This window comes from Vanessa cardui, chromosome 2 (genome assembly GCF_905220365.1).
Source record: "Vanessa cardui chromosome 2, ilVanCard2.1, whole genome shotgun sequence".
NCBI classification, from domain to species: domain Eukaryota; kingdom Metazoa; phylum Arthropoda; class Insecta; order Lepidoptera; family Nymphalidae; genus Vanessa; species Vanessa cardui.
The window spans coordinates 1,026,490-1,044,947 of NC_061124.1; the positions used below are offsets into that span (position 1 = coordinate 1,026,490).

The 18,458-nt window shown below is 32.5% G+C and overlaps 1 protein-coding gene across 1 annotated transcript in view; it reads right to left on the minus strand.

Moving 5' to 3' along the window:
* LOC124536383 (innexin inx1) overlaps positions 1-18,458 on the minus strand; it is a 45,326-nt gene that overhangs the window by 15,605 nt on the left and 11,263 nt on the right. Inside the window, exons 2-4 of the mRNA XM_047112917.1 lie at positions 11,755-12,135; positions 4,036-4,143; positions 2,549-2,704 (exon numbers count right to left, since the gene is read on the minus strand). Coding sequence (XP_046968873.1) covers positions 2,549-2,704; positions 4,036-4,143; positions 11,755-12,006 — 516 coding nt within the window. The 5' untranslated portion in view covers positions 12,007-12,135. The remainder of the gene's footprint in view (positions 1-2,548; positions 2,705-4,035; positions 4,144-11,754; positions 12,136-18,458) is intronic.

Consider the following 18,458-nt stretch of genomic DNA (forward strand, 5'->3'; position numbering starts at 1 on the left):
CTTTCCAAGGCTCGATAGGGGAAATTTCGGAGAAACAAATTTCATTACATGACTCACTCCAGCTGTCACAAAGAATCGATAAGCGAGGAAAAGCCACGCTAATCGAATAAAACTACTATGTAGTCGTAATTTCAAAACCGGAAATGTAACGCACCACGGTACAGCTCGAAATGTACGACAACCATTGCTGTTTTTGTGCCAAATAGATGAACGTATTGTTGATAGCAAAACGTTGATGGATGATGTTTTACGTTACGCAACTGATCATTGAACGTATCGTGGTCAACGACCGTGCACAAAAAATATTGGTGCAATTTTGATTGTCTGTCACGATCTCGTTTCGACACGGTCCATAGACGCTAGGAAAAGGTTCAAAAGCGAAACCTACCGAATGATCTCGTTTTATATAATGCGATTTCTTGTAAATTTCAAAATAGAACAACATGGTTTTGTGAATGAGGACGGAACAGTGAGTGTTTGTCCAGCACCGCCCTGGACAAATGTTAACTCACATTTTGTACCAACTTAAAGTACTAAGTAAAGCTTAATACAAAAACTTTTGATGAGTATCGCCAACATTGTCTTCAGATGAGAAAGTGGAATAGGTATAATGGAAAACAAGGCTAAATTGCCGATTCATAAATATTCATAAAACTAACTATATAATTTGGGAAGGTACCACCCACTCATCAAATTTTCTAGGTACTGCATTATTTAATTTTTATTGTGTTGCAGAATGAAGGGTGAGTAAAGCGTTAATAGAGGCACAATGGGCATAACATTTGAGTTCAAATGGTAGGTTAGGTATTGAGAATGTAAGGACGCTGGTAAATAATTATTATGAGACATATTGGCCCACCCGCGCACCAAACGCAAAATAAAAGAATTTCCTATTATAATAGTATTTGAAATTTATTAATATTCATTTTGCATTTTGAAAAAAATACGCATCCTTTCTACGCCGACAAATGGAATTGCAATTCAACGTACGGCCGTTTCCAAGCAATGAACTTGCAACATTAAGGACGCAACGCACGCCTCTTCGCTCCCAGCACTAATTGATATTCGCTCGGTGCGACCATTGTTTAGCTTTTGCGTTTTGACCGGATTCATTCTTATTAACTTATCATTATTAAAGGTAAGTTTGGACATTGTACATAAAGAATTTAAATACAGAGATATTTTATTAAAATCCTCTTTTCTAACATCCTATTAATTTTGGAGTCCTATTTACTACTTTTTTTGGACGTAAGTATGATTTAGAAACTGTAATGTAAGGTTAAATAAATGTTATATAATATACCGTAATGCTTGTTTTTGTTCGTACACTCCATCGGCCATCAAACTCTAGTTAAACTGAGTACTGGAGGCAGTTTTGTGAAAGTTTCTGGGTAAATATCGACGACAACAAGTAAAAGAAATACGTAACGCATCTAACATTATTGCGATAACATTAAAAAAGTTACTCCTACATAAGTAAAACCTTACGGTGGTAAAATATGTTTAACTAACTCTCTTGTGAATTAGAAAAAAAAACGACATTCAACACTGCTATATAAGTACCTACTATATTCAACAGTGATCATTCTGAATAAAATAAATTATCTAAACAAATTTATATTAACACATATTAAAAATGCGACGGTAACTCTGTCCGAGTTAGATGAAATTTGGCATGGATATTGTAGTTGCGAATTTTTATTATTTTTCTTCGAGGATTAAAGGGAAGAATGAGATGACGGTTTGTTTCCTTATCATAATATATAAATTTGGAGTGAGTAAAGCCGCAGATTCTAGCAAGCAAAGCTAGTATGTATTAAATAATAATTAAAAATTACATTACATGATATAACAACGCTAAACGTTATTATCTAGAATAAGAAACTCTGCGAATATTTTTATCTCTTCTTCTTACCTTCGCTGTAAGCAAATAATCGATGCCTGGAAGAAATCTTAATGGTGTATTTTGAGATTTATCTCGTGATGTTCTTTGTCGCTATTACCAAGCTTATATAAAAAGCTGCAATATTGCGATGTAAATGGATAATCTACTGAGCTCTTTTGGACATTATTAAGTCAAAGAAATAAAAATGTTTCAATAAATGGAACAAAGTCCTTTGGACTAGTAGTCACTTTGGTGACTACTAGTCCAAAGGACTTTGTCGATTTGGTGTTACCCAGGGGTACATTTTTGGGATATGAAAATGATTTTCCTTTCAATTATAATTTTGTAGTTTTGTGTTGTTTTTCGTTGACGATACTATTAATAGATAACGGATAATAAGCTATTATTAAAATTAGAACAATGCGTTATTAATAACTGAATATTAATAATTTAATTTTAATCGACACTAAAAAAAATTAAGATAAACAAGTATTTAAGCGAGTATTTTAATTTTTAAGTGACTGATACTATCGTATTGAATTAAGAACATATGTTACTTAAATGCCATTTAGCTAAAGTGTATATTATGTCATATTATATAATTTTTTTCCTATAGATTTAATATTAACGAGAAAAGGAATCTAATAAAATAGCTACACTTACCCTTTCATGTCTGATGAGGTAGTTGATGATGACTTCCTTCTTCTTCTCTTTCTCTTCGGCGTGACAGACGCCAATGTTCAATCCCATAACGATAGTGCGCAGGAGACCGCCCTCGAACGCGTCCCATAAATACTTGGGGGTGTAACACATTATAGCCTAGAACAAAATTCAACACATGAATCTCTTACTGTGGTCAATAAAATTACTATTGGTTTTATATCTATCAAATTTTTTAACTTTTTTTTAAGTCATACATGATATTTCATTGTAAATTTTGTTTGGATTGAACACAGATAACTATTTAATATTCCTCTTTGTTTAAGAATATATTTCTATATTAATAGTTTTGGGTTGGTGGCATTTTGAATGTCTTGAATCTATCTCAGATGAAACTTAAGCCTTTTTAAAGAAAGTAGTCGTTCTAGGTCAAATTTTAAATACTAATGGGCAAGTTGTTAACATGTCTAGAGCACCGTTAACTGTAGACGGTGGCGATTGTTGCCCGTATTTGCACATGTGATTACCACCAGTATCGACATTCATGTCACACACAAATGCAAATAATCTAAATATAACAGTCAATGGGCCTAATTAACTTATGGCATGAATAAACTATGCCTTTATTGGCGACTAGTTTCGACCCACGGAATCGCCTACGTACGAGAAGGTCAAAGTGTTCTGATGAAATTAGTGAAGACTTTCGCGTTTATAATATTAGTGAGAATACAAATGCATTTTTTTCTCTATTAAAACATTTTAGTGACCTACCTGTACTATTACTACTAGTACTTGTAAACCCGCTCCTATGAACACTTAATACAAGTTTATTTCATTTTTGTTTGAACTTTCAAATTATTTTAGGCGAAGTGACTACTTTAAATTTATATGTTAAAAAGAAATTAAAAAACTGTTTTAATTAAAACATGTTAATAATATCTGCTTTTAAAAAAGATTCGTTTGCTGCAGATCCGTTTTAATAACCATCACTTATGAATCAGTGATTTCGAAGTAATATTTAATTGAGGTATGCATATCCTGGTTTCATTTACCTACATACATAAAAGTAAAATATTTCTACATTAAAATGTGTAGGTTTAGTATGAATTCGATGATTTGTTAGTTCAAGGATACATATAATACAAACCTCTTAAAATCAATCCAAATAAAAATACATAATCAAAAAAGCAAAATAAATTATTAAGTTAATGTTTGTTATCTGTACGAAACTACACAACTAAATTTACAGCAATGAAATTTGCTATACACTTAACATGCAAATTACATTATAAACGGATAAATACTAAACCTACAAGAAAATAAATTTAACGAATATTTTGTGATCAAAAAATCACAGATCAATCAAACAGTTATTACATGGTCACACAGGAAAGAGTTAATTACGCTGGACCGGATCACGGTCTGATAAATACAACGTCTGATCAAGTTTGCAAAAAAAAGGTAATTCTGTATACAACTAGTCAACCAACCTGGAAGAAGAGCACGAAGCACACCCACTGATAATACGTGTAGTACTTCTTCTCTTGCGAGCTGTCGTACTCGTTCATGACACCCGGGTGCGCGACCTCCTTGCCTGCCTGGAAAAACCGATACAATTAAAATAGCCATAGATATAACAAAAGCACAATTGGCCTTTTTTCGTTCGATCCCACGGCAATTGAAATTGCCTTCGAGATCAGATTTGAGATAAGATAGAAATGATTAGGTGCATAAGCGTTGGCCAATCAAGAGGAACCCATTCTGATCTCGACATATTAATTGGAGTGGCATATTTGGAAAAATGCTTTTTTTAAATTAAACTATTGATAGGACGAACAAAAGATGACAGATTTATAGTACATAAATGAATCGTCTATACTTTATCCCCACCATAACAGCAGAAAGTCCAAATAAACAATATTTAACACCATTGACGCAATATCATTGGTCGAGAGATAAATAAATGTATGATATTCACTACAGATTTAAGAAAACAATTACGTTTACGAAATAAACGTCTACAAAACTGTAATCATAATAAAAGTGAATATAAGTGTAATAGTGTTGTGTATAAACAATGATATATTAATCATAAATTCTTAGTAGTAAGGTTTGTTAATCTTTATTCCTACTCCCATTGGCAATAGCATATATGTAAGTCAAACTTACAACATCTTTATTTATACTGTACGTGCTAAGCTAAGGTTCGTAATAAGTAAAAGTACCTAAAGAAAGAGGCTAAATATACAATCGTGGCGTATACGCTAATTAATCAGTATACTTAGTCTTAGAGGCACTGGACCATTGGGTCAATTTTCCAAACCGTTATTAGTACCGATGCGAATCAGCACAGCCTGTTATTATGACATCACACTGCTTGAAGATGAATCATTGTCTAAAATTTGAACCGCAAGAGCCTTTTAAAATCTTTCCATAAAAATAATTTCGCATAGAAATATATATTGTTAACATTTCTGAGATCAGTGAAGTTTTTTTACAAGCTATTTATAAATTTCATGTGTATGTTTAAGTAATGTCTTAACTAAAATTTAAATCACTGCCATCACCGACTGTATGAAATCGGAGATGATTATTTTGAAAAAAATAGACTGGGTCCTAGTGACATCATTTTTTAATAATTAGTCACTATAATCCTGTCTTCATCAAAATGTTTTATTTATTTATTACATAACTAGCATTCAAATGAATTTACGTACGCTCTTAACAGTCATTCATACGGTATTAATTTATTAATTATTTATTTTACTTCGCTGTTTAATGTTATAAATCCTTAGCTTCCTGATTTTTTCATTTAATAATAATTATTATTATTATAATTTATGCATTTGAAATCTGAGTATTATAATTTAACTAGCAAAATACAAACTGAAATAATAAACGTCACTAAATCGCAAAAGATATAATTATTCATAGATTCTAAGACATACATTTGCGTCATGCGCAAGCGCATAAGTGCAAAACGTGCCGGATGGCGAATACTTTTATACAACACGGAAGATAACAGGATATAAATTAAACAAACAGGCGTTAGTTCACATTGCTAACAAATTGCTACATTTATGAAGACATTCTAATCTTTACTCCGGAAACTGCAATCGTTATGCTGATTGTACATTAAATACTTTTTTTTAAATAGTAAATAGTTTTTGAATCTGAAAAATTAAGTAAAGTATAAAAAAATCGTTAAATGCTATGTAAGGTATTCATATTAATTCAATGTAAGAGAAGTTACTACATTTTCAGAAGTGAGTTCGACCAAAAACTAAAATACCACAACAAAACCTATTTTATTCGTTTCAAATGAAGAGATAAAATATTTCATAAGACCATCATATAATCTTGGAAGCTCTAAGTTATATCACATTACGCTTATACACAATCATCATAAATTTAAAATTATCAATTTTGCTAATACCTTGGCATTTCGAAACAGCGTGAAGCACAATGCTTCATTAACTAAAATCTAACTAATCGTCTGACATATGTCATATACAGTAACTGCTGTGCAAGGAAAACGTCACAATGTGATTCCCAAGCGGGCGCAGTCGCGGATTCAACTAGTATTACAATTTCATATATTGTGTTCGAATTTTGTTGAAACTGACGAGGCTCTCGCGATTCTGTAATCGCGCTTTTCGTGGTCAAAGTCGAAAACGAAAAGTCATTGCTTAAGTGTTAAGAAGACCCACCCATTGTGTTTTCATGTATTCGATGTTAAATAATCCATTGAATTTTATCAAATTATATAGTTTTCATTACGGTCAAACGATCCCCGCGAACAATCAGGGTTATGATAAAAAACGAACTTGTCTTTAATTTATATCGCATTTTCACGAAAGACTTTTTAATTCTGACAACCCTAGCAATAACTTACAAATTTCATCGTCCTCACCTCTCTCTACAGCTACGCACAAATGGTAATTCAATGAGGAATATGAATTAAATGCATTTGCACGTGGTACACGCCATGAATCACGGATCTCATGAGACACGACTCACGACACTTGTTCGTAGGACAATCAACTTTATCGCCTGTCCTTTACACCATATGGCATTAATATTCAACGCTATAGGTACTAAATATCTATTCTATCAATGGTATCATTCAGAGAATTAATATAGTCAGTGCTGTTGATGAAGTTAACCGAGTTACCTATGATCGAATGATTGTGGTCATTTTATTAATAGTTATTATTGACTCATTGATGTTTTTAGAATGTAGTGAGGAAAAACGTAATATATTGACTTGATTTTCGGAAATCATAGAGATCATTTTGTTTTTAAATAATCTTCCCAGACTGCTTGTGTTTATTCTGCATTTTTAGAATATTATTTTGATTTTTAATTTGTTCGTGTCTGTATGTGTGCGTTTGTTCGCGCGTGTAAGCGGTTGTATTTGTGTGTGTTTATATGCGTATCCAAAACAATATAAAATAGCTTAAATATACAGTGAAACTTTATAATCTTATGTAGTACGCACATTTTATTTCTTTAATCGATTTGTCTTGGGTTACTATTGTTCCAGATTTAAAATTCTGACTTACAGATACGTTTATAAACAATGGCGTAAAAAATTACTTCATATAACAATATAAATACAAAAATAGGTCAGTTTGATAACAATAGGGTTGGCACAAGAAATTCCATTAAAAATACGCGTAATAAATATATTTAATAAATACTTATGAAATAGTTATGTTAATTATATTATTTGAGATCAATTTATTAAAAAAATATATGAAGATAACCCTCGCTCGACCCAAGATCCTATTGAATGGAGATGATTCAAGAGATGCCAACGATCACACAACAGCAGCCTTGTACGAATTCATCGTTATACTAAATTCGGTTATCAGACTCCCGATTGATAAATTAAAGACCTCTTTGATCTTGTCAATCTTGCTCTTGTATTATGAATGTTGAGGTCTTCAAATTGATTCTAACTTATAGCATGTTCAGTCACATGTTTTTTTTTTTAATTCTTATGATACAAGGTCTAAATGATCGAGATACTTGAACCAAATAAAAAAAAGTATACAGTTTTAATTCATTATAATTACTTTGAGCTCGTTGGTGAGCAAAAGATACTAAACCTATATATGCACCACCAACCCGCAACGGCGCAGCTTGGTCAAATAATGTCCAGATCATCATCCTCTAAGTGAGAACATAGAATAACATATATGACAACAATAGCAATTATGTTACCGTAGTCTTTGGTCACGTATATTTTCGTAAAATAACAAAGAAACGTTTTCAGCGATTGGATCATTTTTAAATAAAGAAAATTTTATTAATAGTCAAGCAACAGACCGACTGAACAATAGACGAGAGACACTAAAAGCATATGGGTTTTTGGGACGAAAATCTTAATCGCGTATGCACTCTCTGCACTAGACGAATAAAAACTTGGTCGAAACATGTGTAACACATCACCTGTCCCGACACTTTTGATAAAATATATATATGTGTGTGTATACAAGCTCTTAGTGTTGTGTTTTTTTTTGGTATCACTGACATGATGCCTTTTCGTTTTAAAATTTATAAAGCATTGTAAAATCTATAAAACAAAAAGATATATTAATTCCATAAAAAGAAACTTTATGTTAGAATAACTTATAATATACTATAAACTAACACATATCCATCGGATAACTTTGAGCAAACCCTATAGGTGAAATAATATCATATTCCGTAACATAACCCTATATTTTTCTTATTGAATAATTTAACTTGAAACCTCCTTAAAAGGAGTGCTCGCCTTAGATCAGCATGTGACATACACAAGCTGTAATATAATTTAAATATTTCCTTATTAACCTATGTAGCTTAAAAAGTGCATTGTCATCTTATAAATCACGTTGATTTTACTCATCGGTGACACATGTACAATTTATCCTGCTTATTTGTTTACAATTAACACTGGAAAATCCTTACTAAAAAAAATAGTGAAATTCATTAATTTATTATTGGAACAATGGCCTTATCACTATTAGGGTTCTCTACACAGGGGGAAAGTAATAAGTGCCGCTAATAGGTACATACTATTGTTTTTTGAACTTGATGACATAACCCTTAATGATCCAAATAAATCTATCAAATAAGACATATTACGTTTTACTTTTGAAAAAAGAAGCCCCATTGATTGTGCGACCAAATAAAAAATTGCGAAACATTTTAATTCAGTTCAATTATTTAAATTGGATTGACGATTAGAGATTTTTTATTAAGAGCCCAATTGGAGTGGCAATACGATACACTGATACGTCATAGCCTGAGTGAGGATGTGGGCAGTTACTTCTCAATTGGCAGCACCTAGCCCGACTCATCTACTCAGATTTATGTCATGATCGTTGATTGCTTCGACCCCGGACAATTGGAATATAAACCAGTGATATACTGGATATCGACTCGTGCCATTTGGACGGATTTAAAATAAATTCAGTTTTGTAAATTAATTTAGATGGCTAAGATCATTCTGCACTAATACTTGGCAATGGTGCAAAATAAAAAATGATCCAACTTACGTCTAATGCAAATGAAATGATTTCAAAAACGAAACATGTTTGAAGTGGTGCTCGAAGGCGGTTTGTTTAAGAAACATTTTTTTAAAAGAGCTATAACAAATTTTAACCCAATTAACTGATGATTTGAACCTTGGATCAACCTTTTAAAATATGTACAGATAGTTCGAATAAAAAAAACTACCCATGTTTAAATCGTGCATAGTGATAGATTTCTGTTTGACTTTTATGTCAAATATATATAGATGAAAAATATTATTAAATACTATATAAGTGGTGCTTAACACTTTATAAGTCAAAACTAAGTCATAACACAAGAAACATTTGTTTATAAAATGTGTAGGCGTAACATAAACATAATAATACTTAACAATGCATCGCAAATCAGTCAACATAGTCAACACACACGTCGCTAATTAGTAACAAACCAATTTTCATACATCTGAAAATGTAACTGGTATGACCTTTAAGCATTACGTTACTTCGTACTGTATGAGGGATAGATAAAAATAAATAGTTACTAAATAACGTCGTTTCTTACGACGGTTAGTTACAGTTCTGTACTGTAACTAAGCTTTAAATATAGAAACTGTGGCATCATTATCGATATGGACCTGAACGGCCTGAATTCCATTGTAACTGAAGAAAAGTTATAAATCTATTTTTCTATTATGGGTTTTATTTATACCAAGAGGGTACAGATTATTTCGCGAATGTCACGTCAGATGAGGAAGACACGACGGAGATTCAACGGTATGTTTGAGACTGCAGGATTAATTTAATTTTGAGAAAATGACAATCGCTTATTTGTAAGCGATTCATCTCTTGTTATCTTTGAACGAAAGCTGAGTTCGTCATCGCTACAATTGTCGAATGCATTTTGGCTCGACGATGAATTCCGACGTAATTGTCAAATTATCTTATAAAAATAAATTACAATACGTAATTTTCAATTACAGTCGTTGTATTGAAGGACAAAATTTTATTCGAAACATGTTGTCAGTTTTGGATCGGTAACATTCACTGACGAACAACGCACAAGTTTCATCACAAACAGGTGAATGTTTTCGCTTGCTATGATCATCACATAGTATAAATTAAAGTCGCTTACCGCTGGTCTACCCCTATGTATGCTTAGATATTTAAAATTACGGAACACATTTTCATGCGGGTTTTTTTAATAGAGTGATTCGAGAGGAAGGTTTTTGTATATAAAACATGGACCATATACGAGTAGTAGGGAATCACTATTTGGGAGTTTCAAATGTTATGTCGTAAATTAAAAAAATCTGTAGTTTATTTAATATCAGTATTGCACCCGTGCGAAACCGAGCAGGTCGCTAGTAGATAAAAATACAAACGCCTTTATTAAGAAGATTATTTTGAAATTTAAACAATATGAGACAAAGAATAACAAAGAAAAACAATGACGACAAAGGGATTGAAAGGTTCGCTGAAATAGCCAAGTCCTGGCGCGCTGCCAACGCTGAAAGCGAAGCGGACGGACGGACCAGCGGTTATTTGCTAACGACTTGTAATAAACTAACACTAGACAAAGGTAAGTTGAGGGTAAATTTAACTTTACGGTCAAACACTAAATATTCCCTACAAATAAAGGAACTAGTAGCCGCTTCAGCAAATATGAATATGAATAGAAATTGCATTCCTGTACGAATAGAAAATGCTGCTAATATCTAGAGTCTACCATTTATTTCTTTTTTTTAATGTTGCTCTAAATGCTATCTCGTTACATTTCGTATTGAATAAAATTCAGTTGTACGTAATACTTCTATGAAAAATGAACACTTTTATAGACATAGTTTCCAAAATTCTAAACCTTAAAGGATCAAAAGAAAATAATTACTTAATAAACATTAGAATTTAAAACTGTTCATCGTAACCCGTATATTTTATTAGACATAATAAAAACTACTACCGAATTCGAACATGAATGAAACTAGTGAAACTCAGCGAGTAAAGAATCCTAGATTTCATCAGAATCATAGATCCTAGCTTTTGTAAAGAATCCTAGAAATACTGGCAAAGAAATTATATCAAATCAAACGACAAACTTCGGATACTTTTTAAAGCTAATTAAAGTTGCAGTTACTTTATCTACGGAAACTAGTACTGCAAGTGACTCTTAATTAACCTTTTAATTACTTTTATGATAATTTAGATGATAATTATGGTTTAGAATTGTCATTATTAGCAACTAATTTAAATAATTTAAAGATAAATGTAATTATGGCACTTATTTCGTCATCTGCATGTCTTATACCTTATTTAGCAACATCACCAATGTTCTATGAATTATTTTCCTCAGTCAGTGATAAATTTTCTTTGTATGTAACAGTACAAATGGGATTTAAACTAAGAACATAGCACTGGCTCACTTACCGTTAAAATTTAAAAACGTAGGTGTAGTAGGTGATACTGATAGTGTTAATAAACTATAATTGACCACATAATAAAAAAATACGACTGTCTCGAAATATTTAGTCAAGTTATTCATAACCAGTGTCACTCGGGATGATGTAAAGATTCTGACTAAACCTCATAAATCCATATCCTTTTACGCAATTAAAACGGAATAATACTCAAAAAGGATAACACATCTTTTTTAGTTAATCGTATTAAATTAGTGGGTTCATTTCCACTCACCTCTCTCGCGAAGGCATCCGGCATTGTAAACGTCGATGTAATCCAGCAGAAAGTGTTCACAACATTCGCCGGTAGTCCCCCGCCGACGATGCACTGTATCGGCTGCCCGACATACTGGGTCGCCGTGATGATCACCGAGCAGGTCAGCAGCAGCACCGTCGTGAACACATTGTGCAGCCTGAACACGGCATTGTCAGTCTTCACCGGCTGGTACTTGAAGTACACGCTCAGACCTCCGAGTAACTTGAACATTTTGATTTACTTCTTATCGTTTCTATAACATCATTAGAGGAATGTTCGTAATCTAATTAAAATCAGTCTTCTTTAATTGATACCGCGCGATGTGACCTTGCGATATTTGTTTATTGTCTGAGCTTTCGCCTGTAACAATGAAATGTAACTTAGAGAAACTGAAATGAGCTGGGAAAAGGTTAATCATAGAAACAAAAGATAATCGCTTTTTTCGTTCTGTCCCACTGACCCGTCGGAGTTTCGAATTGTCTCACGATCCGCTTTAGTGACTACCGCGATATCACATTTTTACATAAAAATTGACACGAAAAATGTAATATTTTAATAGTTATTTACGCATATAATGAATTACTTAAAGCTAACACGGTCTGGCTTTTCTGATACGGAAATAATTTGTTTATATCATTTAAATGGTAGTAAAAACGTCTCCCAATGTCATGAGAAACAATTGTCAAACAATAAGGGGGCGGGGGTGGTGTTCGCTATTTCAACAATTTTGTACGTCACGGAATGGTTATGATTTTTTTTGGATACAGATTAAACGTCCGTGCAAGTAAATCAACGCAAGTATAATATAATAACATAGACCGTATTTGAAATTTAATACAATTTATTAATTACTTATCAACTGGTCATAACAACTAATTAACTTATGTCACATCAACAATAACTAATCTATAACTTATCAAAACTCGCGTACAAGATACACACTGACATACGACTGGCATTTTTGAATAATATAATAAAACTAATATATTTACATGCAACACTTGTACCGGCACAATTTGAGCATCTTGCTCCACTAACTTATAAGTCAAATTGATAGTATTTGGATATAGCACCGAAAGGAAAGAGTTTCTCACACGCTAAAATGGCGTTGTACTCAATATCATGCTAAACAGTGATTGAAATCATCGTGAGAGACTTCGTGTATCAGTTTAAATTCTCTAATCTGAGGCAAACACACACTCCGATAACTTTTAAAGAAATTCTTACAGTATCCTTACCCGACTATACTTTTCGACAAACAATTCCAATTTTACCATTTCAATATTGCAAAAACAAATTGTACCTTATCCAAGAACACACGAGCATTTTTGAATAATATAATAAAACGTAATTAATTAAAAACCACATATTCTAAATACAGACACTACACATCCTGCATAAAAACCAACAGATATCCTTTATACTTTTACCTAGCCAATTAAACGTCCAACTGACGCCGACATTTAAATACGATGGAATATGAAGTCCGAGGCGATAAAAACCATGATGTGTATTAAAAATAATTTTTGGTGTCAATCACAGGAAGTAACAAAATATGTAATTAAATAAATCTTAGAAAACCGTTTGCCTAATTTGACTTCATATTTAATACACATTAATTAAGCTAATGAATATTAATATACATGTTACATATACACGTTCTTACGTAATATTTCTATTATATACAAATACATACTATATAATACAGTTCATTAAGAACCAACGAAAATAAACGACAGACGAAACCATTATGTTCCTTAAGACATTCATTCTTAATGACTGTTTACGTGGAATTAGAGGAGGTAATCCTCGATTTGCTTTTTTAAGATCTCCTTTAGATCTCTGATCAGTAGATGTTAAAAAATAACTTTTTCTTAATGAAATTTCAGTAAAATGTTGTCTACTTTTTTTAACAACTTTAGTTTTTATACATTTCTGATTTAAATGGCTAACGACCTGCACTTTAATCGATTTTTCATTTAGGAATCGACTATATTTATTATTTCCAACACTGATTTAACATACAAAGTTCTGATATCAATATCGATTTCATATATTAAATACCATTACTGATCTTGACTCGAATGATATCGTATAAACTCAATATAAAATTTATTGAATTGTTTTACTCCTGTGATTTGTATTAATTATACATATAGCCATAGTTCTAGGTTTTCTCCGCTTGGAAACTGCGTCAGAATAAAAAATAAATTGGCATAAAAATCGGTTAATTTACAAAATAAAATATAAGCTACAATTTTTCATATCAAATATTTTTATTTAAATTTAATAAATGTCATGAACAAGCGTTACCGAATTTTCAAGTGCTTGATTTAGGTTTACGATTAAACTGGTGGTCGGCGTTGAAGGAAAACATCGTAGAGAAAACTGCAAGTGTTTGATGACAAATTACACATATAAGATTTTAATTTAACATGGTTATTTTTATTATTAGAGTCATTGTTCACGAGACTGAACAAGACATTCGTAGACAATGTCGAAATATTGAGTTCCAACGGATAAAAATAAAAAAATATGGTAAATATCCCGTAAATAATAACTGTAATAATAAATAGAACAGTGGAACAAGTTACAAATGATGTTGAGGTTTTAAGGAGATAATGAATTAAACAAAATGCAGCTTTCTTTTACAGGTGTGACAATTTTTCATACGAACAAAAATAAACACAGCAAATATTTACTTTTATCGAAGAAATTCGCTAACGATTTCACTTAAATGGACATTCAAAGTCGATAATAAAATTGTCGTTATCTGTCAATTAACACTTACTTTGTACCTGTATATTTAAATAGAGATATTTTAGCATCATAAAGACATAAATATCTATGTATATATTTGTCGAAATATTTATGTATCTAACTTACAACTTTTCTTATATTCGCTAACCAATACTACCAACAGATGCTTGTTACAACGATTATAAATATACTTTCACAAACTACTACTTTCAGTAGAAATTTTATCGAAAATATTAATAAATTAAGTATTATTTAATAAAAAAATAACTCAAATTTGTCAGTATTTATGACAGTAGGATAGTTTTCCAATGTTGGAAAAGAGGCAAGAGGCTCACTAGTACTATTTTTTAACATTTCATGTCCTTCCTGTCTGTTAGCCAACAAGCAACAAGCACTACGCTTTTTTGTCATCTATATAATCTTGCCTTGAATTTCAAATCTTCATAAAATCTTATTTTATTGATATATTATAGTTAATTACAAATAAACTATCAAGTTAAGAAAAAATTATAAAAGTGTGTTATTCAGATAATTTTCCCTTTCCGTAGAACCCATTGAGTTCAATGCTCTTTTATCGGATATTTTGCTAAGGTAAATATTTCCACAGTTAATCTGCTCAGGTCAAATCATAACTCCGAACGTGCAGTATGCTTAGATACTACAAGATTTGACATTTTTTTATCTGACAATATCATATTTAATATAATTTTTTTTCTTAAATAGAAACTTTAGAAGAGTTAAGAAAATGGCAGAAAATAAATTTTACGTATTATTCGTAAAATGTCTCCGAACACTAGCACTAACTATACTCGCGTTTAAATGGTGATCGATCCAGTGTAATTATAGGGTCAAAGGTTTATTTCGTCTTGTTTGATTGGGGCCGATGCGGCGGTGTAAGAAGAGTCGATGTCTTGCAGTGCCAGAGTTACTGGCCTACGGTACTTGTTACGATTACAAACCGGTCATCACATATTTTTGTTATTTGTTTATTTACGGACTAAAAAAATTACATAATCTTTTATCTTGATTATTTTCACAGCTGTTTCAATTGAATTCTCTTGAAAGTCAATATTATGTATGTGTCAATAATATGGCATTTTAATTTAATTCTATAACGATGTAATTTAACAGAATCATTTCCAGCAGTTGTGCAAACATTCGTTGCTCAATGACCGATTGTTCGTGATCGTATACCCGCTGTTTTGGGTTACTGGTACATAATATTTCTGTGTAACGAATTTTACTATTATACGTCCTTATTACAAGAGTATAAAGCTTAAATTCACTTGTACTGTCGTCAATGGTGCATCGCTGGAAACAATGAAATCTACATTACATGCACGAAGCCCGTGTTGATTTTACCAACAATATCATACTCTACCATGTGTACAATGTCCTTCAAAAATATATAAAACGTGTTTAGACAGATGTAGATAACATACCATTAGAAAAGCTGTTGTGTAAATGTGTTACGATCCTTATACATAGGCCATACCCCAGTTCTAGTTTCGAAATTTTTATTTCGAAATTTATAACAGTTTATCCACAACAAAAGAAACATAATAATATTTTTTAAACTACAAAATGAATAAAATGGCTACAAATAAAGATCGAGAAATTTGTACTAAAAAAAAAGAAAACAAATATACCGCATTGTAATTTAATATATGACCTAAATTATTTTTGAAGTGCTCAGGAATCGTTTCGCCATGAGGGAACATCGTCACCGATAAATCTCTTTCTATATATATATATTCTTTATTGCACTAAAAAGACATTACAGAAAATAATAAAATAGAAAAAACATGAGCAAAGGCGGACTTATCTCTAAAAGAGATCTCTTCCAGTCAACCTATGGAGGTGAGTGATAAGAGTCAATCAGCGGGCAATGTAGTGCAGACTAAAATAAGATAGATTTGATATATTTATATATAATGGATAGCAAATAAAAATATACTTCTATTTATTACACACATAATTACTTATAAAAAATATTTATATAAATACACATTCATACACATATATATAATATATATATAATATATATATACATATATAGATATATATAGATATATATAATATACATAGATACACAAGTATTAATATCAAAGTTTATGATGAAGGGTAAACTTGTGTCAGGAAATGCTGTCTTAATCGTTTTTTAAACATATCGATAGTAGTACTGTCCTGTATGTATTTAGGAAGTTTGTTCCATAGTAGCGGAGCTCGTACTGTGAACGACTGAAGTCGAAATTTGCTGTTACTCCGAGGCACATCGAGCATCATAGTGATACAAGAACGCCTGGAGCGGGTTGAAGGAGGAAGCAGGTTGAGGCGGGAGCTGAGGTATTCAGGAATATTAGGGTTTGTGAGAATATTGAAAAGGACCGAAAGGATGTGCATATCACGGCGAAATCGGATAGGCAGCCATTTAAGTTGAGCGCGGAAAAGAGACACATGGTCGTACTTACGTAGCCCGAAAATAAAGCGAATAGCAAGATTTTGTAAGCGCTCTAACTTATTAAGCTGTTCCTCTGTCACATCCAGAAAGCAAACATCAGCGTAGTCGAGAATAGGGAGAAGAAGAGATTGAGCGAGCATAATTTTGGTGTTGAAAGGGAGAAAATATTGGAGACGTCTGAGAGAGTGAAACGTGAAATGCATACGTTTACTAACATCGTTGAGATGAGACGTCCAAGACATGTTGCAGTCAATGATCAGGCCCAAGTTTTTTACATTATCATGATAGGCTATTGGAACCCCAGCATACTTGATACAGGGCACAGATGGCCAGTCAATTTTACTTCTTAGCCTACTGCTACCAATGATCATTGCTTGTGATTTGGCAGGGTTAACCAGTAAGCCAAAAGATTTGGCCCATAACTGAACAGCCAAGAGGTCTTCGTTTAGGCAGTCAACAGTCTCAGACAACTCACACAACTGACAATGACGATACAGCTGCAAGTCATCTGCATACAGATGAAAGGGAGAAGAGATGACACGTGAAATGTTATTAATGAAAACAGAAAAGAGAAGTGGAGAGAGTATGCCGCCTTGAGGAACACCGGCAGATAAGTTAGACCAATCAGACGATGAATTTTCTGTTTTCACGCACTGCCGGCGCCCGAAAAGATAAGAGTGAAACCAATCAATGGTAGAGGAAGAAATATTAACCGCTCGGAGGGTACCAAGAAGAATGTCAAGATCTACAGAGTTAAAAGCACTACTAAAGTCTAACAGAACAATTACAGTAAGCTTGGTGTTATCCATAGCATACCGAATGTCCTCGGTTATATTCAGCAGTGCTCCAACGGTGCTGTGTGATGGACGGAAATCGGATTGGAAAGGACACATGAGGTTGTTGATGGTAAAGTAGGAGTACAGTTGTTTGTGAACTATAGATTCTAGGACTTTTGATAGGATAGGCAGTATAGATATGGGACGGTATTGAGAACAAGAGGATGGATTGGAGGTCTTCGGTAGCGGGATAACGTAGGCGTTCTTCCAGAGTGTTGGGAAGATATTGCACGAAAGTGAGAAATTAATAATGTGAGTGATCACAGGTGCAATATCCTCCAGCACAGGAAGTATCATATCCAGGCTAAGATTATCGCTACCGATGGCTTTTGTGGAGATAGATCGGACATTCCTCTTAACAGTTTCCTCCGAGACTGGTTCAAAAGTGAAAGGGGGCAGGTCTGGTGGAACAAGATTAGATAGATACGAAAGTGTAGCAGACTTAGTGTCAGGATCTAATGTTATAGGTTTCTATGATACTAAGGAAAGCAAACAATAAATTGAGAATAACTGTCATCTTTGATCATCATCTTATACACATTACCAACTACCCATCCCGGCTCCGCATGGGTACAATAAGATGTATATACAACTTATACATTGATGAACAAACACAAATAAATGTT